This window comes from Myotis yumanensis, unplaced genomic scaffold, assembly GCF_028538775.1.
Source record: "Myotis yumanensis isolate MYYU_CA2020_CCGP unplaced genomic scaffold, mMyoYum1.0.hap1 SCAF_1, whole genome shotgun sequence".
NCBI lineage: Eukaryota > Metazoa > Chordata > Mammalia > Chiroptera > Vespertilionidae > Myotis > Myotis yumanensis.
The window spans coordinates 63,413,646-63,439,687 of NW_027223752.1; the positions used below are offsets into that span (position 1 = coordinate 63,413,646).

Genomic DNA, 26,042 nt, shown 5'->3' on the forward strand with positions numbered 1-26,042 from the left:
GTCAATGGGGGGAAAAAGGGGACATATGTAATACTTTCAACAATAAAGATTAAAAAAAGAAAGCAAGAAAGTTCCTATTCTCACAACCAAGTAGTGTGACCCACTGCAACATCTTCACTGAAGGTCATAGGAAGTGCTGTTACTCGCACAATCATGAAAGGGAAAATAAAATCCTAACCAGGGCCAAGAAAGAGATGAGAAAAACTCTAGAGAACATTAAAGCGGAGATTAGGTCTTATCAGATTGCTAAGAACTTATCTGTTCAGCTAGGGTATCACCCACACCCAAGTCACCAACGTCAAATTACAAGAACAACCAACCAATCCAAAGACTATCTACATGAAATCTTAATTCTGTTACAAAAATTTCCTGTTTCACAATCAGGAAACGGAGGGGAAAAGATATTCTATGACAAAAGAGTGAAAATGGTTTCACAAAAACAAAGAATGACAGCTATGATTATAGAGTATATTTGCTATGACTAAGAGTTAGGTATAGCATAAGAATATAGGCTTTGACTCATAGAAATTTGGGTTCACATTCTGGCTCCACCATTCATTAGCTCTACGACCTTGGACAAGTGACTTGATCTTTCTGAGCCTCCATCTTCTCCTCTGTAAAATGAAATACTATCTCACAAGATAAAGCACCTAACATAATGCCTAACTTAATGGGTACTGAAATTCAGTTACTTAACAATAGTAATATGAAAAATAAGAAGGCGTTCTTCATCAGAGAAAACACCAAAAGCAGCATTAATAATCTCACGAGAGTTAATGAGACAACAGTACCAAAATGAAGACATGTAAAAGGTGGAGAGACACAGAGAAAGAAACAGCGATGTGAAAGAGACACATAGATTGGCTGTCTCCCCACATATACTTGACCAGGGCCAGGATCAAGCCTGCAACCAAGGTACATGCCTTTGACCAGAATTGAATCCAGGACCCTTCAATTCGTGGGCTGATGCTCTATCCACTGAGCAAAACTGGCTAGGGCCACATATTTTTAAAATAAGTGAAAATGAAAAGAATTACATGAAAGTCTAAAAAGCAGAATATAGAAAGAGTTGTACAAAATATCACCAACAACAACCATCCAATATTTATTGACTATCTAGTGTCGTCAAAATTTCCTGCCATTAGAGATCTTAGAATTAGTTTGGGAACTAAAACATTAATATGTGAAAAGACAACACCATAAGATAGATGGTAGGAGTCACCTGAATGATGACAGAAGAGTTCAAACTTGATTTGGAATATGAAAAGAAGAGACAGGATGCCAAAGGACATTCTACTTGAGGGAAAAAAACAACTCTAGAATTGGAAGCCTATTTTGGGTAGAGTGAGGTTCAACAAGTGGAGTATCGTATGCATATAGTCTAAGAATCTTTACCAAGACATCTCCCACCCCATCCCACCATATGACAGCACAAGTCACTACAACTTGTGAAGAATGCTGGTCCTGGACAATATGACACTATCAACTCCTTTCAATAAACAACATGCTCTGGTCCTATATTATTCTAAAGTGCTTCCTTCTTGGGATTCTGATATAAAGCCGAATCTATATGAATAGAACTTTTTAAGTCCTTGAAAGAATTTTCCTTAATAGCCCTAAAGGTTGATTATAGAGACAAAAATTTTTTTAAATGCCTCTAGGCCTTGGCCAGGTAGCTCAGTTAGTAAGAGCATCGTCCCCATACGCCAAGGTTGTAGCTTTGATCCCCATCAGGGCACATACAGTTAACCAATAAATGCATAAATAAGTGGAACACACAAAACGCTCTTTCTCTCTCCCTCCCTCCTCTCTCTCTCCCTCTCTCTCTCAAATCAATAAATAAAAATTTTTAATAAATAAATAAAAAGATGCCTCTAATCCTTATAGCTAACGTATATGAAACTGAGAACAGGATATTTAAAATTATTCAAGTCAATTTCAGTTTTATTCTATAAAGAAACATTTCTGATCATTAAGTTCATGAGGTTAGACAGGCTTTTAAAAATTAGCTTTATTGAGGTTTATATAATTTGCATACAAGAAAGTTCACCCATTTTTGTTTAATGAGGTTTTTTAAAAATATATTTTTACTAGAGGCCTGATGCACAAAATGAAATTCGTGCAAGGGGCTCGGCCCTCGCAGCAGCGGCTTCCTACAGAAGGTCGTCACCTATCCAGTCTAATTAGCATATTATGCTTTTATTATTATAGATTGATTTCAGAGAGAGGAAGGGAAAGGGAGAGAGAGATAGAAACATCAATGATGAGAGAGAATCATTGATCAGCTACCTCCTGCACACCACCTGCTGGGGATCGAGTCTGCAACCCAGACATGTGCCCTGACCAGGAACTGAACCATGACCTCCCAGTTCATAGGTCGACATTCAACCACTGAGCCAGGCCTAGTTTAATGAGTTTTGACAAATATATATATATAGTCATTCAACCACCATCATAAGAACAGGCAATTTTTAATCTCTATAACTCCAAAATGCTATGCATCAGGAAAACTGACTTTATTTATTGGCTCTGAGTTTTGAAGTACTATTACCTTTTTAGAGCTTTGGAAACTACAAAGCAATGTTCTAAAAACATACTATACTAGAGGCCCAGTGCACAAATTCGTGCACAGGTGGGGTTCCTCAGCCTGGCCGGCAATCGGGGCCGATTGGGGCATCTCGTCCAGTCCTGATCGGGGCCAACCGGGGCCAATCGGGAGGTTCTAATCAGGGCAATCGGGGCCGGCCAGCTGAGGGGAGGGACCACGGCAGGTTGGCCAGCCAGAGGGAGGGGTCACAGGAGGTTGAACAGCCAGGGGGAGGGGCTGCAGGAGGTTGGCCAGCCGGGGGGAGGGACCGCAGGTGGTTGGCAGTGGAAACGCATTGACCACCAGGGGGCAGCTCCTGTGTTGAGTGTCTGCTCCCTGGTGGTCAGTGCACGTCATAGCAACTGGTCAACCAGTTGGTCTTAACGGTCACTTAGGCTTTTATATATGTAGATACCTGCCATCATTCATTTTATATAGTAATTGGAACTTTAAAGACAACATTAAGTCTTGAACACATACATACCTACTCTTTTTTCTAAAAGGTTTCCTTGTTGTGCCAACTTGATTGCATGTATGTAGCCAAAGGAAGCATCATATCCAAGCATTTCGCAATATATAAGTCTCACCATACATTCCTTCATCATTTTCTGAAAAGAAAAATATCCAGTAACTGTGTAAATAAATAGAATGTTTTATTTTTTTATTCTGTTGTAATCATTTAACAAGGAAATCCTTTAATCCTGGCACTGAAAAGAGTTTGTGTGTGTGTGTGTGTGTGTGTGTGTGATAAATTAATCACCTTAAGTCAGACTTTATAAATAAAAGTTGCTCCATAGCCCTAACCAGTTTGGCTCAGTGAATAGAGCACTGGCCTGTGGACTGAAGGGTCCCAGGTTCGATTCCGGTCAAGGGCATGTACCTTGGTTGTGAGCACATCCCAAGTGGGGGGTGTGCAGGAGGCAGCTAATCGATGTTTCTCTCTCATCGATGTCTCTAACTCTCTAGCCCTCTCCCTTCCTCTCTGTAAAAAAATCAATAAAATATATATTAAGCCCTAACTGGTTTGGCTCAGTGGATAGAGCATCGGGCTGCGGACTCAAGGGTCCCAGGTTCAATTCCGGTCAAGGGCATGTACATTGGTTGCGGGCACATACCCAGTAGGGAGTGTGCAGGAGGCAGCTGATCGATGTTTCTAACTCTCTATCCTTCTCCCTTCCTCTCTGTAAAAAATCCATAAAATATATTAAAAAATATATATATATATATATGTATATATATATTTTTTTTTTAAGAAAGTTGTTCCCTAACTTAACTACCAACAGTATTCATTTTAGTAAAATAATTTCAATATTTTGTTAGTCGCAATACTATAAAATAAATCAACTGTAGCTATTTATAATTCTAGATGACTGTCATGTAAAATTTGGTCATAATGTGAGACACATGATTGATCCTCAGACAAAATATTGCCCATAGTAATGTGAGTTGGCTTTTAGAATGCAGCACACTATTTTAATATATTTTATCAACTGAAAACATTCATAAAATTCCCACAAGTTGGTAGTAGTTTCTGTAATAAAATATTTTTCACATTTAAAAACAAAATTGCACCCTAGCCAGTTTGGCTCAGTGGATAACGTCGGCCTGCCGACCGAAGGGTCCTGGGTTCAATTCCAGTCAAGGGTACAATTGCAGGCTCCTCCCCGACCCAGGCCCTGGTCAGGGCTCGTGCAGGAGGCAACCAATCAATATATTTCTCTCACATCAATATTTCTGTCTGTTTTTCCCCTCTCCCTACCACTCTCTCTAAAAAAAAAAAAAGGAAAGAAAAGAAAAATACCCTCCGGTGAGGATTAAAAAAAAACACAGAAAAATAATAAATAATTGCATGTGAACTTTCTTCAGAATTATTATGCTGTATGTAACATTCAACAGTTAGCTTTATAGGCATTCTTTTTCCAAAACTCTCACAATTATTATGAACTACAGGACATGATTTCATTAATGGTAGAGCCATTCCAATCTTTAATCTTTTAACTGGGTCTTTCAATATTTACAACACAAGCGAATAAGTTGTGTTAGAAGATTCTATTAATATATTTGCATTTTTAAGTATTTGCATCACTGAGTATTCTTAATACTTATAGCATGTTTAATCAGAAATAAAAATAAAATGTGTTTCAAAATAAAAAAAGCTCAGACTTCTAATATTTAAAAATTAAAGTGAGTATACTATAGGATTACTGAATCACAAATCCTTAGGAAACAAAGTATTTTATGATTTTTCTAAAATTAAATCTTTATTGTTGAAGAGATTACATGTCCCTTTTTTCCCCTCATTGACCCCTTCTAGCCCGCCCCCATCCCCCTTCACCATACACTATTTATACTAAAAAAACAAGCTTATAAGATACTGGAAGACCCTCTTCAAAGGGCTTCTATATAAATTAGAAGTGAAAGTGTTCACTTAAGCCATTAAGTATCAACCTTGGTTTTATAACATTTATCTCAGAGTTTTTCAAAAGTCATTATGTACTTAAATTTATATTACAGACATTGCTACTCTCTTAGTTTTAGAGAAGAAGGTATATCCCCCATTGCAGGAATTCTCTTTACAATTGTCTAACAAACTCACCCAACCTCTTCATGAACACCTCAGGGACAGACTACCCTGTAAAGCATGTCCATAGTTGGATGGCCATAATTATAACATCTCCCTTCCTAACTTCTACCTATTTATCTTAGTTCTGCCCTCATCAGGTTTATGCCTGGTAGCAAGAAAAATTATATTTATTGATGCCAATTATAGAAAATGGAAATCTAACATAGTAAAAAAGTGGGAAACCATTTCTGCTTAACATTCTTATCAAGTACTATGAAACACGATATTATAGGTACACAGACTTATGTACACACACAAACATGTATGCATAGATACATCAAATTAGTTATGTTTTGAGTCTCCTTTGTCCACATATTTTGATAAAAGGAAATATATACATTCTCTCAGACTTTACAAGTGCTATTCATGTACAGGCATGTACTCATGCAAAATGATCACCCAATATTTTTATTAGAGGAAGAGGGAGAACATTCCCAGTGACTTACATACAGAAAGCACTCACTAAAACTCTGTTGAATAAATATTGCTTGGGAAAATCTATTATGTGAAACCATATTAAAATTAGCAAAGAAGCCCTAACCGGTTTGGCTCAGTGGATAGAGCGTCCGCCTGCGGACTGAAAGGTCCCAGGTTCGATTCTGGCCAAGGGCATGTAGCTTGGTTGCGGGCACATCCCCAGTAGGAGGTGTGCAGGAGGCAGCTGATCGATGTTCCTCTCTCATTGATGTTTCTAACTCTCTATCCCTCTCCTTCCGCTCTGTGAAAAATCAATAAAATATATTTTAAAAAAAAAAAATTAGCAAAGAAAAAAACCACATAGGTCTTAATTTAACAATGTAGGAACAGTCCTATAGTGACCTGCATAAAGTAGCCACTTATTAAAAAGTTTATGTGCCCTGGCCAGTCTAGCTCAGTGGTTGGAGTGTAGGCCCACAGACCGAGGGATCTCAGGTTCAATCCTTGGTCAAGAGCACATATTTGGGTTGCTGGTTCGATCCCCAGCCCCTGGTCAGGATACACGCAGGAGGCAAACAATCAGTGTGTCTCTCTCACATTGATGTTTCTCTCTCTCTCTCTCTCTCTCTCTCTCTCTCTCTCTCTCTCTCTTTCTCTCTCCTCTTCTTCCCTCCATCCCACTTTCTCTAAAAAATAAAATAAAATAATAATGGAAAAAATATCCTTAGGTGAGGATTAACAAAAAAAGTTGATGAAATTAATGCTGTTTGAAAAATCTAACTATGTAGAACCAAATTTAAAAACAACTGGATTGTGATTTAGCTGCTAGGCAATATACTTAGTTTTATAGCAAAAAAAAAAAAACCCACATTTTTGTTATCTTGTCAGTCAGTCAACCTATACTCCAAGATATATAAACCTATACTCTAAGATATATAACAGTAAAATGAGATCTACAATGTGTCAATTTGGATCTGAAAATATTAATTTAAATGATATATATTCACCTTTTTCCAGAGCACAATATTAAAACAGTAAGATCAGCACTAGGGTTCCAGGAGTATTGCCACATTTATGTAATTATCATCACATTGGCACGAAAATGACTTAGTCAAGCAAATCTTGCTCCATGCAGTCAGTCAATAATAAAAGGCTAAAGTTAACATCTGACTTGCTACCATCCATAACTGATTGTGATAAATTAGATTTTAGCAAGTGATCAATTAGATGTCACTATGGAGTCCACAGTGGACCAGATTTCAAATTCCAAATGTGCTGGCGCTGACTATGCAAACTTACCAGTGTTGTTGTAGGAGCAGAAACAGCTGCTTTCAGATTACTTAGTTCCTGCTGGATTAGTTTCTCTTCCTCCTGAAAAAGTGAGCATATTTAAATGCATGAACAACTGTCTTTTTAAACTATACAGTATTTTTTAAACTTTTTATTTTTTTAATATGTTTTTACTGATTTTAGACAAAGGGAGAGAGAGAAAAACATCGATCAGCTGCCTCCTGCAGGCCCCCTACTGGGATTGAGCCTGAAACCCGGGCATGTGCTCTGACTGGGAATCCAACGGGCAACCTCTTGGTGCACGGGTCAATGCTCAACCACTGAGCAACATTGGCCGGACTGTAACAGTATTTTCAAAGGGAAAATATAATTTATAATATTTTCAATAAAAATAAACATTATTTTAAAGGAGAGTTATAAAAATTATGTGCTTAAGATTTGCTTAAAGGCATCTATCCAATCTTCAGACTCTCGTTCTTGGAAAAAATATATATTTCCAGTCTAACCCATCTTCCTCTTTCTTCACTCAGTTACTGACCCCTTAAAGACAGTTTAGTAGAAAAAAAAATTTTTTTTAATAAACAGTGGAGAAAAAGAAAAGAAATTCTTCATGTACTGGCCAACAAAAAGGTTCTCACACCTTTCCCTTAAAATTAAAAAGCCTTCATGGAATAGAGAAACAGGGTAAGGCAGACACAAAATCAGTCGGTTTCCCTTACACTATATTCTTCTTCTCTATCTTTTCCTCCTTATTTCTCACAACCTTTCCCTATAAATACACCAATGTGGCCACTTCCACTCTCTGCATTGTATTTTATCTTCTTAAAGGCACTTGAAAACTGGCCCCATTTTTGGCTAATATAATGCTATCTTTAAATTACACATTGAATTAGCAGGTGTGCATTTGCTGGCTAACCAAGAACTACTGGTAAAGCACTACCACATATAGATACCTTACATATAGTTTCAAACCTCAATTTGGGACCAAATTTTTTTTTTATTTCATTCAGCATCTTATAAAAATTAGCAAAGGACCAAATGTTAAGACAATATTAAGTCCACAAATAATGAATTCTGAATGTGAAGCAGACCCTTCCCAGTACAGCAGCATCTTATCTCAGTTAAAAGAACTTTTGCAACACCCAGAGCACTCTGCAGAAAAGCCTTCCCTCTCTGCCTTTCCCGCTCTCCTGGCACTTACATCATTGTATACTCTTATACTCGTCCAAGCCCAAAAGGAACGACCCACTCCCTGGGAAGAGAAAGTGTGTTTTTCTGTTTCCTCCGTGTCTCCCACATAACCTCTTCCATAAATACATCTGAACAAATTATGACACAGTAACGTGATTTTGTAAAGATACAAGCTCCTTGAAGCTTTGAATGAGTATCTTGCACAACCTGTGCAATTACCCAAAGTTGTGGGAACGTAATCACTTGCAAATTAACTGCTCAACTTCAAAGCCCATCTGAGGCAGTGACTCAAGCAGCAAATTGTACATGTTGGAAGAATTATGCTTTTTTCTTTGCCCTACCCATTGGTATAACTCAGTGGTCAGCAAACCGCGGCTCACGAGCCACATGCGGGTCTTTGGCCCCTTGAGTGTGGCTCTTCCACAAAATACCACGTGCGGGCACGCACTACACTGCGATTGAAACTTCGTGGCCCATGCGCAGAAGTCGGTTTTTGGCCTGGGCGAGTCTATTTTGAAGAAGTGGCGTTAGAAGGGGGGGGGTGTCGGTTGGTCGGGCGACAGGAGACATGGGCCGAGGGATACGAAGCGAGGGGGGGGGGGGGGGCGGGGGCACGATTCATGCAGGAGTTGAATGAGCCAGTCAGTCAGCAGTCTCACTGTGCCGTGGTTAGTGCTAGTCGCCTCTGCAAATCGCGCGCAGGTGACAAAAGTACCTACTCGAAGCATAAAGTTACCTGTATTTTTCCAACCAGCTGCAAATCCTACAGGTATTTTTGTCACCAATTTAAGAATTGTAATTCTTTTGTGTTGGTGGCTTTATTACTATAAAATGAAACATTTGCCCTGACTGGTTTGGCTCAGTGGATAGAGCCTCGGCCTGGGGACTGAAGGGTGCCGGGTTCGATTCTGGTCAAGGGCATGTGCCTTCCTTGCGGGCACATCCCCAGTGGGGGGTGTGCAGGAGGCAGCTGATTGATGTTTCTCTCTCATCAATGTTTCTTACTCTCTGTCCCTCTCCCTTCCTCTCTGTAAAAAATCAATAAAATATATATTTTTTTTAAATAAAAATAAAATGAAACATTTTTTAGGTGCCCTGTTTGAGATGGCTACAAAGAAGAAGCAAAGAAAAACGCAAGACAAAAACCATGAACTTAAAGTTGAATGTACCTACCTATATAGTTTAAGTTTAAAAAATTTGGCTCTCAAAAGAAATTTCAATCGATGTACTGTTGATATTTGGCTCTGTGGACTAATGAGTTTGCCGACCACTGGTCTAACTAAACACCTTTAAGCTCCCCCAAGATATTCGACAGCGGGTTCAGATGGCAGGGTCTGCTCCCGGGGGTGGCATCCGGCGGAGGGAAGAGCTGGGGGAGAGAAGGAACCGAGGAGGGAGAAACTTCGCGGGCGGTGCGCGCTGACACCTGCTCCCGCTGGCATTCTCACGCCGTGATGTCTCGCCCAGTCCTCCCAACAACCTATGGAACATGCATGGTCTCTTCCCACTCAGCGCCCAGGAAACACCTGCAGGCTCAGGAACAGCGATCTGCCCGCCGATGCCGAGTGGGCGTCAGGGCCCAGGGACACCGGCCTCCCAGCTGTCAGTCCCGGCGGGAGAGTGACGCGTCCACACAGACGCAGAGATGCGCCGACACACGCTGCCCGAGCCCCGCGGACGGCCAGCCCCGGGCTCGCGGCGGACACCGGCCTCCCCGCGCGGGGCCTCCCGAGAGCCCCGACCTCCGGCCCGGCCCGGCCCGGCCCGCGCTTACGTGCTTGGAGGTGAGCGCGGTGATGCCGCGGATGAGGCCGCCCAGCCGCGAGGAGAAGGGCGCCCTGGCGGCCACGGGCCCGCCCGCCCCCGGCGTCTGCAGGAAGAGTCCGGGCAGCGCCGTCAGCGTCTTCTCCACGATGTCGCTCATCGCCGCCGCCGCCGCCCGCGCCCCGGCCGCCGCCCGGCTTCATGCCCGGCCCAGCCCGCCGCCCGCCCGGCCTCCGTAGGCACTTCCTGTTTGTTTGAAGCAGAAATCTTTATTGATGCTCCGCGTGGACAAGCACAGTGCAGTTCTCGGCAGAGGCCGCGCGGGGGCGCGAGAGGCCGCGGGGAGAGGCACTCGCACCGCCTGCGCGCGCGGTTTGACGTCGGAAAGGAGGAAAGGGCCCGTTTCAGCGGCAGCCCCGGGGACCCGTCCCTCCTACACCTCGTCCTCCTCCGTGTCCCTCTCCGGCTGGCAGCCTCGCGCCGCCCGAGGCCGCCTCAAGGGCAGGTGCCTGTTTCTGGTCCCGCTGGGCCAGCGCTCACTCCCTCCACCGCACCCCGAGGCGCCATGTGCGCCCTGTCCGCGCGGTGCTGGGGACCCCGGCGGTGTTGAGTGACAGACGGCCCCGCTGCCCTACAAGTCCGTCCCTCTCTTCTGGGATTTAGGAAACCGCCAGGCCCGCCCCGCCACCTCCTGCTCGGGTCGCAGGGTCACGGTCACTCTGCTGGAGGGACCCCCCGGCCCCAGGCAGCCAGGATGCGGTCCCTGTCCTCGGCCACAGCGCCTGCTTTTCCAGGGAGGAACTGATCACGGCCTCCACTGCGCGAATATGTCTCCCCCCAGAGAGATTACCTATTGCTCTTGCCTCAGTTGCTACCTGGAGCGGAATAAAGGACAGCGGTTCTCAAAGTGCGGCTGGTGACTTCTGAGGGTCCCCAAGACCCTTCCCGGGGATCCATGAAGTCAAAACTGTATCCATCTTACTTAACCCCTAGAGTGCCGAGGGCGCTATCAAAGCTTCGAAAGGGCGTCCAGTTCTAAGTCTGCTTTTATTAGTGATGATGATATTGCTAAATATGTCAATGTAGTAAAGGTTTCCTTAAGTTTTTGAATATGTAACTTCATTTACTTGCGATTCATAATTTTTTTTCCTAAACTGCTGTAAAATCAGCAAAAATGTCTTGGCAATTTTAGCATAGTTCCTAGGGTATTGGTTGGCACTCAAAGGGTTAAATGGTATTTGTTGTTTTTACTCGCATCCTCTCAGGAGTGTCCAGAGAAGTTTTCAAGAGAATAGCTAATATACAGTCGCTCTATTGGCAAGTGAAATGTGTGCTTGAATCCTGTTTTCTAGAGTCTTCTAAGGTTAACATCATATATATGTATATACAGATATAGATATAGAATATATATGTATATCCTATATAATAAAAGCCTAATATTCTAAGTATCCAACCATTCGTTCAACCGTTGGACCAGTCGCTAAGAGGCACACTGACCACCAGGGGGCACACGCTCCAACCTGTAGGTTAGCTTGCTGCTGGGGTCTGGCCAATCGGGACTGAGCAAGTCAGGCCCCACACACCCGGGAGCCCTCCCACAATCCGGGAACCCTCAGGGATGTCAGAGTCAGTTTCTGCCGATTCCCTCAGGCCAGGCCAAGGGGCCCCCTACTGGTGCACCAATCCGTGCACCAGGCCTCTAGTATCCTATATAATAAAGAGGTGATATGCAAATTAACCCTCACACCCTCACAAGATGGCTGCCTACAAACAGGTCAGCAGGGGGGTTAGTGAGGGATGACCAAACGACTGAACAGCAGGCTGCATGAGGTGACCAGGCCAGCGGAGGGGCCATGAGGGGCGACCAGGCTGGCAGGGGGGACAGTTGGGGGAGACCAAGCCAGCTGGGGGGGCAGTTGGGGGTGAACAGGCCACAGAGGGGGCAGTAAGAGGTGACCAGGCTGGTGGAGGGGAGCAGTTAGGAGCGACCATGCCAGCAGGGGGGGCAGTTAGGGGCGATCAGGCCGGCACGCAGTGGCAGTGAGGGGCAATCAGGCCAGCAGGGGCGTCAGTTAGAGGCGACCAGGCAGGCAGGCAGGTGAGCAATTAGGAGCCATGTTCTAATTATCTATAGGAACGTATGCACAGGTGACCCAATTCGTTTCATTTGGATATACCAATACAAACGTCAGAGGGTACTTACTATTAATTAATATGGCCGAGCTTAACCAAAAACTAATAAGAGAGAGAGAGACACACAGGAGATAAACAATGCAAGAAATCACACAGGTTTATTTATCAAAGAGCTGATGGGTTTCAGTCCTTGGCAGGCCACCCGGAGACACTCACCGACAGAGGAGACACACGGAGGTCGTCAAAATACACTGCAGCAAGTAGCTCGGTCTCTTGACTCGAAGAGAGGCCTCTAGCAGTTTGGGCTCAGGCAGAGCAAGAATGGCAGTTTCGCAGTTTCGCAGTTTCCAGGGGGGAGGAGAGCATCCTGTCTGTGGAGGGCAGACAAGCGTCTGAACCGCAGCGGATTTGCTCTCCTTAAATCCTTGAAGCTGGGCATCTTCAGTGTCTCATATCGGGTGCTATACACGGGTGCCGCCCTGTTATCTAGGTATACATTCAGGCGGGAAAGTTGTGACCATATTCAAAGCTTATCAATCATACATACATCTTATTTTTTGGAGTTGTTTACAAGTTTTGATCTAAGAATAAAATGGGGTCTACTTATGCTAACTTATGCTAATACAAAATAAAGTTTACTTTATGCTAACTAAACTTATTACTATAACAGGCTTCTTCAGTGTCTCTTGTCAGTGTGTTCCGGTGGCCTTCTGGGCTTATCAGGATGCACCCGCAGGGGGTTACAAGTTACTTATCAGGAGTTAACATGCTGGGAGTTGTTTACAAGTAATTTGTCAGGAGTTAGCTTGCAGGGCGTTACAAGTTACTTATCAGGGTCTCACACACACACACACAAGTTAAGTTTCACTTCTAAGTAAAGTTTAAAATTCACTCTAATAAAGAAATGAAATTTGATTATACTATCTTATACTCGCTAAACTTATTACTGTAACAAGCCAGCAGTCCAGGATTGTGAGAGGGATGTCTGACTACTGGTTTAGGCCCTATCCCCCAAGGGGTCCCAGATTGGAGAGGGTGCAGGCTGGGCTGAGGGGACCGCCCCCACCCCTGTGCACGAATTTCATGCACCGGGCCTCTAGTCTATATATAATGTTAGTTTTCAGAAACTAACTCAATTTGTCCTCAGTACTTCTAGTGTGTTCTTATGCACTATCTTCACATCTTCACTTATACCTAATCTCTGTCCTCATTAGTCCTCCAACAAATGGTATTTTGAAATCCCTAAATTGTCCTAGTACCTAGGCAGAAACACAAGCAAAAGGTCGGTTTTGTTGACTTGTTTTAGGAGAACATTTTTAAATTTATTGAAAACTTCTTTAAATATTTAAATTTTACCTGAAATTGTTCTCCTTTTAGACATTAATGTCTTTTTTTAATTAAATCTTTATTGTTCAGATTATTACAGTTGTTCCTCTTCCCCCCCATAACTCCCCTCCTCCCAGTTCCCGCCCCACCCTCCGCCCTCATTCCCCACCCACTGTCCTCATCCATAGGTGCACGATTTTTGTCCAGTCTCTTCCCGCATCTCCCATTCCCCTTTCCCCCCCAAGAATAGTCAGTCTATTCCCTTTCTATGTCCCTGATTCTATTATAATCACCAGTTCATTCTGTACATCAGATTATTTATTCACTTGATTCTTAGATTCACTTGTTGATAGATGCATGTTTGTTGTTCATAATTTGTATCTTTACCTTTTTCTTCTTCTTCCTCTTCTTAAAGGATACCTTTCAGCATTTCTTATAATACTGGTTTGGTGGTGATGAACTCCTTTAGCTTTTCCTTATCTGTGAAGCTCTTTATCTGACCTTCAATTCTGAATAATAGCTTTGCTGGATAAAGTAATCTTGGTTGTAGGTTCTTGCTATTCATCACTTTGAATATTTCTTGCCATTCCCTTCTGGCCAGCAAAGTTTCTGTTGAGAAATCAGCTGACAGTCGTATGGGTATTCCCTTGTAGGTAACTGAGTTTCTTTCTCTTGCTGCTTTTAAGATTCTCTCTTTGTCTTTTGCTCTTGGCATTTTAATTATGATATGTCTTGGTGTGGTCCTCTTTGGATTCCTTTTGTTTGGGGTTCTCTGCGCTTCCTGAACGTGTAAGTCTATTTCTTTCACCAGGTTGGGGAAGTTTTCTGTCATTATTTCTTCAAATAGGTTTTCAATATCTTTGCTGTCTCTCATCTTCTGGCACCCCTATAATTCTGATGTTGGTACGCTTGAAGCTGTCCCAGAGGCTCCTTACACTATCTTCGTATTTTTGGATTCTTTTTTCATTTTGCTTTTCCGGTTGGGTGTTTTTTGTTTCTTCGCATTTCAAATCTTTGACTTGATTCTTGTGCTCCTCTGGTCTGCTGTTGGGTGTCTGTATAATATTCTTTATTTCAGTCAGTGTATGCTTAATTTCTAGTTGGTTCTTTATCACAACATTGAGGGTCTCACTAGATTTCTTGAGGATCTCACTACATTTATCGGCGGTTTCTAGAAAATTATTGAAAGACCTTAAAGTGTGTTTTTTAGCTCTATATCCTCCATTTCTGTCATGTTTCTTTGTCTCCGCATTTTTTAAGCTTTCTTGGTGCACCCCCTTGTGGTCTTTGTGCGCAGTCTTGTTGTAGTTAAGCCTTGATTGTTGTCGGCAATACTGGGGGTGATTTGACCTCCAGGCTAACTGGCTATGAGAATCAGCTGTGTCTGCAGTAGGAGAATTTCTGTGCTGGATCTCTAGAGCGGTGCTAATCTAGCGTTTGCCTAAGGCTATCCGGCAAATGCCTCTGTGCAGGGCTTGGGCGGGGCGGGTCCCTGGGGATCTACAGGGCGGGCGGAGCGAGCAGTTATGGCTGCTCTCAGTTCCGTCCCCAGGGGCTCTGCCACTCAGAGTCTCAGCATCCGCTGCAAACCTCGGAGAGAAAGCTGCCTTCGATTTTCGACCCAAGCCAGACAGTCCCGCTTCTCCCGTTTGAGTCTGGGTCCCTAGAGACTCGCCCGATCTGGAGCTCAGAGTCTGAAACTCCCTCCCGATTGAAAACAACAACCGCGCCCTCCGCCACCAGCCCTCTCCACATGCACTCCGCACCTTAGTATTTCACTTCAGCACTGCGCCTCCTCTGAGTCTCGGTATGTTATTCTCTTTCCTCCTAGTTGTAGAACTTCCACTCAGCCAGCTTTCCTGTGGTTCTGGATGATGTCCATTGCGTCTTTTAGTTGTATTTTTGAAGTGGTTGTTCGAGGCAGCAAACTCCGGCATTAACCTATGCCGCCATCTTGGTTCTCCTCCGACATTAATGTCTTATCCTAATATATATAAAGAGCTAGGTGCCATCACGACCGAATGGGCAACCGGTCACCATGAAGTACATGAAGCACCTCTCGGTCCCCCCCTCCCCAGGCCCCTGAGCCCTTCACCATGATGGGGGGCTGGAGGTGGGACAAGGCTGGGGACTGTTGAGCAGCGGCAGTGGCGGGCTGCTTCCCGGGGTGGCCGTGAGCTTAGCGGAGCAGTCACCAGGGCGGCAGCGAGTTTTGCGAAGCAGTCGCAGGGTGAGGGAGTCTTGCAGAGCATCCAACCGTGAGCTTCGTGGTGCGGCAGCAAGCTTTGCCGAGCAGTCGAGGAGCCGTGAGCATCAAGGAGCGTCCTGGGGCGGGGAGCTTCACACAGTATCGCAGAGCAGCAGAGGCCATGCAACGGAGTCCAGGCTGGGCCTAGGGACCCTAACTGTGCACGATTTCGTGCGTGCTCGGCCTCTAGTTCTAAAATAAAATTTTGTTTATGTTTTGTTTTGTTTTTAGGATTTCATTGGCTTACAAAAGGGAGATTAGAAGACTTGCTTTCTCAACCCTCCCACATCTAAAGATGCTGAAAAGGATGACCTTGACATCAGTACCAGAGAATTCTCTCACTTTGGTAAAGGGAAGAATCTGAGTGAAACTGCAAATAAGTAAGGGAAGCATAACAAAAGCTTCTTTCTTTTCCTTGGCTTTAGGGATGTTAATAATTTACCTTATCTTGTCTTATTCAACAAGACAGTTTCAAATACTATTATGGTTCCAGTTAAGTTAAGGCATCATTTTGAGACCAATAATTCAGCTTAAAGGAAAGGGAACTTAAGATTTTAAACATGACAAGATCTTTAAATGCCAAAACTTTTGTGTTACCACTTTTCAAACTAGAAAGGAAAAACCCCCAGAAGCATCTTACTGGATAAATGCTTGTGTTGCACTGGCTAGAGAAGGGCACACTGAGACACTATTAAAGTTTGTACATTATTCAATGAATGTCTGCTACATGAAAAGTCAGTCAAAGAAATCGTTGCAGTGCTACTCTCCAAAGATGCAGTAACTCACCAAATTAGGAAATTTGTTTCAAACACAAAGACTGAATTAATATCTCATCTGCAGAATTATACTGCCTTTCAGATAGACAGCAATTATATAATTACAGATGTAGCTAGACTTGTTGCTTTGTTTGTATCTATTAAATACAAGCAACAACAAATCCTTGAAGAAGAGCTTTAATATAAATGCTTGGCACTAGACACAGGGGTGCAGAAATAAGTATTGAACAAATTTTTTTAAATCTCATAGTTTATCCTGAAAAAACTATGGTATTTGCACTAATGGTATTAAAAATCACTGGCACCTTAACACAAATCAAGGCAGAAGCTCCAAACTGTACTCTTTACCACCACACACTCACTTTTTTTTTTTTTAATCCAGTTTTGCCCTGGCGGGTGTCCTCAGTCATTAGAGCATCAGCCACCAGAAGCTGAAAGAGGCAAGGGACGAATTTCCCTCTAGAACCTCCAGAGGGAGCGCTTCTCTGCCCACCCCTTGGTCTCTGCACAGTGAAACTGACATGGGACCTCCCACCTCCTGAACTATAAGAGAACAGATTTCTTGTGTTCTTATTTTTTGTGTTTTTTTGTTTTTTTTTATATTATTTCTTTATTTCAGAGAGGAAAGGGGAGGGAAAGAGAAACATCAACGCTGAGAGAGAATCATTGATCTGCTGTCCTCAGCACACCCCCTACTGGGGATCGAGCCCACAACCCGGGCATGTGTCCTTGACTGGAATCGAACTCAGGACCCTTCAGTCCTTAGGCCAATGCTCTATCCACTGATCCAAACCTGCTAAGGCATCTTATGTTCTTGTTTCGAGCCAATTTCTTACAGCAGCCCCAGGAAACATACAAACCCCAAAGCAAAAGATTAAATGCAGAACCAGGCATGAGAATCCAGCTGTCTTATATTAAGCCTGACAGTAAAGAGATTTGCAAAAATTGCAGAACAAGGCCACTCCTCTCACTAAAATTTTTTCTGTTTTAAATATATAGCTGTTGTGTGTTTTTTTAAGTTGTTGGCATGTAATTATGGACGAAATCAGAATTTTTGGACTGGAACCCAGATTCTTTGTCTGTCAAAGTCAAAGAATGAATCTACGGACAGAGGGCAGTATAACAAAGGTGGAGATTTATTGAAGAACAAGTACAGACTCCCACGTGGGGAGAGGGAAAGAGTCCCACAGAATGGACTCCCACGTGAGGAGGAGGAAAAGGGTCCCACCGACTTCCTGTTTCCATGTTTTATAAAGGCTGTAGTTCCTGTGTCCTGATATCCCCTCTGATTGGCCACTATCCCTCTTTTTGATTTGGTCACTATAGCAACTCCTGAATTCAAAGGTCAAACACCACATGGGACATGCGATGCCCTCCTCCCTATTGTTCTTTTCTTTCTGGGCTTTCTTCCTTCTTCTTTATTTTATAAATATAGACCTTGTTCTTCCAGTTCTCTGGATTTATGTAAATGCAACTGTTGCTGCTCCCTGCGCCTGGCTTCCTTGTGTAGTGGAAATGTACCTGTTGCTGCTCCCTTGTCTTATGAAAATATACCGTTGCTGCTTCCTTGTTTTATGGAAATGTAACATGTAGCACTATGTTTTTTTTCCCATGGACCCCAATTCTAAAAATCCCCTAAACCTGCCTATGTTCCCCTAAAATTCCTGTTTCAATGCTAACCTGACAAGCTCAGGGAAGGCCTGCATGGCGGTCTTGCAAACTCAGAGACCTAAAGTAACCACAAAGGATGGTCTGAAATTAAAATTTAACTAAAAGCAGTTATGGTGGGTAGTTACATCCTAGGCCGGTATCTTCATTGACAAGGTCAACCTTTACCTTAACTGAGCCTGCCTTTTTGCATCTATAATAACACTAGCGGCCCGGTGCACGAAATTCGTGCATGGGGGGTGTCCCTCAGCCCAGCCTGCACCCTCTCCAATCTGGGACCCCTCAGAGGATGTCCGACAGCCTGCTCACCACCAACAGCCCCCCCACCCCCCGCCAGCCTGATCACCCACAACTGCCCTCCCCTCATGGCCCCTAACCACATCTACCTCAGCTCCGCCACCATGGCTTTGTCCAAAAGAATGTCCGGAAGGTCTCCTGGAAGGTCTCCCAGTCTAATTAGCATATTACCCTTTTATTAGTATAGATAGAGGCCTGGTGCATGGGTGGGGGCCAGCTTGTTTGCCCTGAAGGGGGTCCCAGGATCAGGGTGGGGGTTCCCTTAGGGGGTGGGGTGGCCTGGGTGAGGGGCCTGTGGTGGTTTGCAGGCAGGCCATGCCCCCATTGGGGAGGGGGTCCACACTGGGGATGGTGCCGGCCTCGGTGAGGGGCTGGGGCAGTTTTCAGGCCAGCCACACCCCCATGGGGTGGGGGTCCCCACTGGGAGGCCTTGCCAGCCTGGGTAAGGGGCTGAGGGCCGTTTTCAGGCTGGCCATGCCCCCCAGTGGGGACCCTCACCCCAATGGTGGCATGGCCAGCCTGGGTGAGGGGCTGAGGGCCGTTTGCAGGCCCCTCCCTCAGCACCCGGACCAGGCAGGTGGGAAGCTTGGCTTCCTCCATCACTGGGGGTGACCCAAGCCTCCTTCCCGCTCTGGCTGGCTCCGTGGCCACCGCCATCTTTGTCCCACCAATTTGCATATTCCCTCTTGATTGGCTGTGGGGCACCGCAGAGGTACGGTCAATTTACATATTTGTCTATTATTAGTGTAGACTAGAGGCCCGGTGCACAAAAATTTGTGCACTGGGGGGGGGTACGGGGGTCCCCCAGCCCAGCCTGTGCCCTCTCACAGTCTGGGACCCCTCGGGAGATAACGACCTGCTGGCTTAGGCCTGCTCCTGGGTGGCAGAGGGCAGGCCCAATCCCTAGGTGCAGCCCCTGGTCAGGCTCAGAGCAGGGCCGATTGGGGAGTTGGGGCGCCGCCCCCTGTCATGCACAGAGCAGGGCGAATGGGGAGGTTGCGATGCCACCCTCAGTCACGCTCAGGGTAGGGCTGATTGGGGGGTTGGGCCACCACCCACTGTCACACTCAAGGCAGGGTCGATGGGGAGGTTGCAGCACCACCCCCTGTCATGCACAGAGCAGGGCCAATCAGGGGGTTGGGACACTGCCCCCTGTCACTCACAGAGCAGGGCCCATGAGGGGGTTGGGGCGCTGCCCCCTGTCACTCACAGAGCAGGGCCCATCAGGGGGGTTGGGGCTCCGTACCCTGTCACACACAGAGCAGGGTCAATCGGGGTTGGGGAGCTCCCCCCTGTCACGCACAGAGCAGGGCCGATCAGGGGGTTGAGGAGCTCCCCCCTGTCATGCACAGAGTAGGGCCGATAGGGGAGTGGGGGCACCGCCCCCTGTCACACACAGAGCAGGGTGGATCAGGGGGTTGGGGCGCTGCACCCTGTCACACTCAGGGCAGGGCCAATGGGGAGGTTATGGCTCTACCCTGTCACACACAGAGCAAGGCCCGTGGAGTGGGGGGGGGGGCCGACGCCTCACCCTGTCACACACAGAGCAGGGCCAATCAGGGGGTTGGGGCGCCGCACCCTGTCACACACAGAGCCGCAGGGCGATCAGGGGATTGGGGAGCTCCCCCCTATCAGGCACAGAACAGGGCTGATCAGGGGGTTGGGGTGCCTTCCCCTGTCATGAACAGAGCAGGGCAGATAGGTAGGTTGTGGCCCCGCCCCCTGTCACACACAGAGCTGCAGGGCGATCAGGGGGTTTGGGCGCTGCCCCTTGTCACGCTGATCCCGGTGCCGGGAGGCCTCACTGCTCCGCTGATCCCAGTGCTGGGAGGCATATTACCCTTTTACTATATAGGATAGAGGCCTGGTGCATGGGTGGGGGCCGGCTGGTTTGCCCTGAAGGGTGTCCTGGATCAGGGTGGGGGTCCCCACTGGGGTGCCTGGCCAGCCTGGATGAGGGGATGATGGCTGTTTGCAGCTAGTCACACACCCTTCAGGGTGGGGGTCCCCACTGGGGTGCCTGGCCAGTCTGGGTGAGGGGCTGAGGGCTGCTTTCAGGCTGGCAGTTGTTGACTGAAGCTCCCAACCGCTCCTTTTTTTCTTTTTTTTTTTTTTTTATTCTGGGCCAGCTTTAGCTCTGGCTCTAGCTCTGAGGCTTCCGCTGCTGGTTTGTTTGCGTTCTATAATTGAAACAATGTATAACTCCAGCTCTGAGATCCCGGCCGGCTGAAAGCTGGTTTCTGGGGTTTTGTTTAGCTTCTATATTTGTTACAAAGTTTCAAACTGCCAGCTCAGAGGCCGGCAGCGCAGGCGGGGATCGTTGGAGTCTGCAGTCACTGGAGCAAGCAAGCCTCATGTTCGCTTCCAGCTGCCTGGCTGCCGGCCGCCATCTTGGCTGACAGTTAATTTGCATAAGGATATGCTGATTAGCCAATGGGAAGGGTAGCGGTTGTACGCTAATTACCATGTTTCTCTTTTATTAGTGTAGATACCCTTGAAATGTCTGGGTAACTTGTAACTTCCCTTTTTCTGGACCCCTTGGGGCACAACCTAATGTGCCTGGGCTCCAGGACAGATACCACAGATTCCTTCATTATTATGTTCATTGTTCCTGCATCCACTTAAGTATGTGTCTGTCATTCTACTTTTTATCTAATCTCAGGGGTTTCTCTGCTTTGTTTTCTCCTGCCTCTCTAGTCTATCACCAATGGATTTCATGTAACCCATCTACATCCCTTTCCTTTGATTGCAATGTATAAATACAGATGTAACCCGCCATTCTCCGGAGCATTATCTCAATTCATGGAGGTTCTGCTTCCCGGCATATGTCGACAGTTTGGCTCAAATAAACTCACAAAAATTCTTTACAGGTTTCAGTGGTTTTTTACATTAACATAATGGATTTATTGTGGCTATTTTAAAGTCAATTAATGGCTTAAAATTTTCTCCATTTTATTTTTTAATTCAATAAATACCTATAAATGAAGCAGGAATTTTAGGGGAATATGGGCAGGCTTAAGGATTTTTTAGAATTGGGGTCCATGGAAAAACACAGGGCTACAGACTGGGAGAAGGTACATTTCCATAACACAAGGAAGCCAGGTGCAGTTACATCTGCATAAGACAAGGAAGCAACAACAGGTATATTTCCATAAGACAAGGGAACTGGAAGTAGCCAAGAAAGGTCTATATTTACAAAATAAAGAGAAGGAAGCCCTTCATTCAGATGGAAAAGAAGAAAGCCCAGAGGAATGGAAGGACTATGAGAGAGGAGGGCCTCAGGAATCACTATAGTAACCAATTCAAAGGGGAATATTGACCAATCAGAGGGGATATCAGGACACAGGAACTGCAGCCTTTATAAACCATGAAAACAGGAACTCAGTGGGACCCTTTCCCCCTCCCTACTTGGGAGTCCATTCTGTGGGACTCTTTCCCTCTCCCCACGTGGGAGTCTGTACTTGTTCTTCAATAAATCTCCACCTTTGCTATACCACTTTCTCTCTGTGGATTCATTCTTCGATTCCGGCGGACAAAGAATCCGGTTCCAGTCCAAAAATTCGGTATCATAGATAAAACCCATATAAACAAAAGCTTTTGGAGGTCCTCAATTTTTAAGCATGTAGAAGAGTCCTGAGATCACAAAGTTTGAAAACTGCTTATCTAGTACATAGTAGGTGCTCGATTATTTGTTTAAATAATCATTATATTTATCATTCAGTCACATCAATTGATATATGAGTATAGGCTAGTGAACAGCAAAAAGAGTTTAGGGGTAAGGTGAATGGTTTCAAGAAAAGACAAAGGAATTCTTAGAAAAGAGAAATTTGGTTAAAAGACAAAACTATTCCAATTGACCAGGTTATGAAGAAGTTGCTGGAGCAACTTTCAGAGCTTTCTACCCTGTGACCTAGACACCAAGATCGTTGAATTCTCATCAGTTCCTGCCATTCCTTTTCAAGCTTCTACCTTAAACGTTAAAAATTGAAAATAAAGCCAAGAAACAAATGTCAAAAGCCCAGAAGTGAAATTCTTGGTAGGAAATGCTATAAAATTATATAGCAGGACTTCCTGATATTTAGAAAAATGGGATATGGAAATTGGAAGAAAATTTGGAGGTCATCAACCCATCTAATTACCTAATTTTGTAAAAAAAAAAAAAAAAAAAAGATATTGTACTCAGGCTTTGGAAGTCACTTGACCAAAGTCGCACAACCTTAGGGGTAGACTTTGAGCCTGGAGCTTTTGTCAACACCCTACCCGACTTCCTTTCCCCATACTTTCATGCTATTGACAGAGAACTAAGTGGTTGCCTGTGGCTTCCTGTTCTGAGACTCTGGCTCCAAGCCCTGCCCTGAAATGAAGGGGGGATGGATGTTCTCTTTTAAGCTTATAATTTCGGACTGTCCCTTTTCCCGTAAATATGGACTCTTCTTCCTCCTTTTCCCATCTTTCCTTCTGTCCCAGGTAATTTCACTCAGAAAGCCATACTATCACGGGGATTGCACCTAGTAAATTAAACCCTGTAGAACTGGACGTCCTCTGTCTCTTCCAGTCAGGGAGGAGGGCAGCTTCACTGAGCTAAAAATAGGGTAGCGAAGTGACTCAGTACATGAATGAGCTGCATGTTCCTTATGAAGAGAAGATGCAGTGGTCCTAGGACATTGGGCGGGGGGGAGGCGGGGGGGGGCGGGGGGCGGTGCGGGACACAAACTAGTGTATTCCCCATAAGAATATCAGCAGCCCCACCACAAACTTTCCAAGCAGGGCTGACTCACTTAGAAATACATGCAGATGTGTGAAAGGACAATAAAAAAAAATTATTTCTCTTCAGTGTATTTCCTAACTTTTAAAAATCTTTTACTTTGGCGAGCCAGTGTTGCTCAGTGGTTGAGCAGCAACATATGAACCAGGAGTTCACTGTTCAATTCTCTGTCAGGACACATACCCCGGTTGCTGGCTCAATCCCCAGTAGAGGGCCTACAGGAGGCAGCTGATCAATGATTCTCTCTCATCATTGATGTTTCTCTCTCTCCCTTTCCCTTCCTCTCTGAAATCAATAAAAATATATTTAAAGTAAAAATAAAAATCTTTGCTCTAGCCAGTTTGGCTCAATGGATAGAGTGTCAGCCTGCGGACCAAAGGCCAGTCAAGGGCACGAACCTCGGTTTCAGGCTCTTCCGCAGCCTGGGCCCTGATTAGGGCACATGCAGGAGGCAACTTATTCAGGTGTTTCTCTCATGTTGATATTTCTCTCTGTCTTTCCCTCTCTCTTCCACTCTCTCTAAAAATCAATGAAAAATAGCCTCGAGTGAGGATTAACAAAAAAATAAAAATATTTTATTTTGAATAGATGTTAAATTCACTTTATTAAAAATACAAATTGTGAAAAAAGTTATACTGAGAAAAGTCTTTTTCCCCTCCCATCCTCCAGCGACCCACTTGCTCTCCCTAAAAGCAACCGGCATAATCTATTTCATCAAAAATATTTTATACATAAACATTAGCTTTCTCTTTGAAAGTCTTAGGTTCCACCCCCATGTCCACAGAGAATTCAGCCCCCTTTTTTCCAGGATATATCTCTAGGGAAGCTTTCCTTCATGTAACAGCTTTCTGAAAATGTCTGCCCTCATTCAATGGACCTGTTGAAGACTGACAGCAGTTGTTCATGCGCACTTACCCCAGGCTGCCATGCCATTCTGGGAATTTGCCTGGGAACCATCTGAAAGGAGAGTTCCAGGACACACACATATCCATTCAGTTCTCACCCTCTGTCCTTGGCCAGACTCTTCAGTAGGCTCCAAGTCATCCATTCTATTCCCAACCCCCTAGACATCTCAACTCTATTTAGGTTTCTTCATTCTTTTGCCCTATGGGTTTAACATTTGGCAATGCTTTCCCTGCAAAACCCTTGTCAGCTTTGACCAATAATTCTGATTTCCCATTTATAGCTAATTGCCTCTTTTTACCTCTAATAACATGCTTAATACACCCCCATTGCTCCATTTTCTCTGCCACCATCTTGCTTTAGCTACCTCATCTCTGTCCTGGATTATTATAAAAATACTCTAATTAGTCACCCATTATTATCAGCTTCTTTTTTCAGCCAAACATTCAGAGAGAGCTTTGTATCTTAGAAATCTGATCATATTATTTATTATCAGGTCAAAATAGTCTGAATCCAAAATGTCATGTATATGACAAGACCTAGTCCATATTTCCAAGAGCAAGGCTGTGAGCAGAACACAGTGTATAGCATTTTCCAGTGAATTTTGCCACAGATTACCTTTTATAATAAATATCTATTAACAACTTAAAAATACCATTTGGTAAAAGCTGGGATCGATGAGCTGTTTAAACTGTGGAACAAACACAGGGTGGGGCAAAGGTAAGTTTACAGTTGTGAGTACACAAAACAGTTTATTCTTGTATCATTATTTGTTAATTATTGTATTATTTTCTTTCTAAAATATGTTTTTATTTATCTTTAGAGAGAATGAGGAAGGATGAGGGAATAAGAATACTTAAACCATTGCAGGCCGGGTGGCTCAGTAGTTGAGCGTTGACCTATGAACGAGGAGGTCATGATTGGATTCCCAGTCAGGGCATATGCCCAGATTGGGTTGAGGGCTACATCCCCAGTGGGAGCATGCAAGAGGCAACCTATCAGTGATTCTCTCTCATCATTGATGTTTCTATCTCTCTCTCCTCCCTCCCTCTCTGAAATCAATATAAATATATTTTTTAAAAGAAATGATGGCTAAAAACTTCTCACATCTGATTTTTAAAAAACAGAAAAATATTCAAAACAGCAAGAGAAAAACAATCTATCATGTACAAGGGAAAACCAATTCGGTTATGGCTGACTTCTCATCAGAAGCAATGACTAGAAGACAGTGAGGTAATATATTCAAAGAGCTGAAAATTCAAGTATATATCCAAAGCTGTGTCCGGGTAGCTCAGTTGGTTACAGCATCATCCTGATTACACCAAGGAAGCAGGTTCAATCCCCAGTCAGGGCACATTCAAGAAACCACCAATGAATGCCTATATAAATAAGTGGAACAACAAATCAATCAATCAATCTCTTTCTCTCTCTTTTTCTCCTTTCTTCCCTTTAAAAATCAATCAAGAAACAAAAAGACTTCTATATCCAGTAAAACTGACCTTTAAAAATGAAAGTGAAGGTCTTTCTTTTTGAAGGCTCCCATTTCACATAAAACTTAAATAATGTGTATGCTTTTCTCCTGTTTAAAAAAAAGAAAGTGTAATAAAGACATTTCAACATAATCAAAGAATTGTTGCTAGCACACTTGCCTTAGAAGAACTACTCAATAAATTTCTTCAGGATAATAGGAAATGACACCAGATAGCAACTCAAACTATACAAAGAAATGAAGAGCACAGAAAAATGGTAAATATATGGATAAATAGATTATAAATATATATTTTCTCTTTTATTTTTTTTTTTTTTTTTTTTTTTTTTAATTAAATCTTTATTGTTCAGATTATTACATTTGTTCCTCTTTTTTCCCCCCATAACTCCCCTCCTTCCAGCTCCCACCCCACCCTCCACCCTCACTCCCCACCCACTGTGTTCATCCATAGGTGCATGATTTTTGTCCAGTCACTTCCCGCATCTCCCACACCCCTTTTTCCCCCAAGAATAGTCAGTCCATTCCCTTTCTATGTCCCTGATTCTATTATAATCACCAGTTCATT

The 26,042-nt window shown here is 44.3% G+C and overlaps 1 protein-coding gene across 1 annotated transcript in view; it reads right to left on the minus strand.

Annotated features, from left to right (window-relative positions):
* The window catches only part of AP4E1 (adaptor related protein complex 4 subunit epsilon 1), a 70,069-nt gene extending 60,007 nt beyond the window's left edge, over positions 1-10,062 (minus strand). Inside the window, exons 1-3 of the mRNA XM_070422944.1 lie at positions 9,883-10,062; positions 6,927-6,998; positions 3,072-3,195 (exon numbers count right to left, since the gene is read on the minus strand). Coding sequence (XP_070279045.1) covers positions 3,072-3,195; positions 6,927-6,998; positions 9,883-10,032 — 346 coding nt within the window. The 5' untranslated portion in view covers positions 10,033-10,062. The remainder of the gene's footprint in view (positions 1-3,071; positions 3,196-6,926; positions 6,999-9,882) is intronic.
* Positions 10,063-26,042: the final 15,980 nt, after the last annotated feature.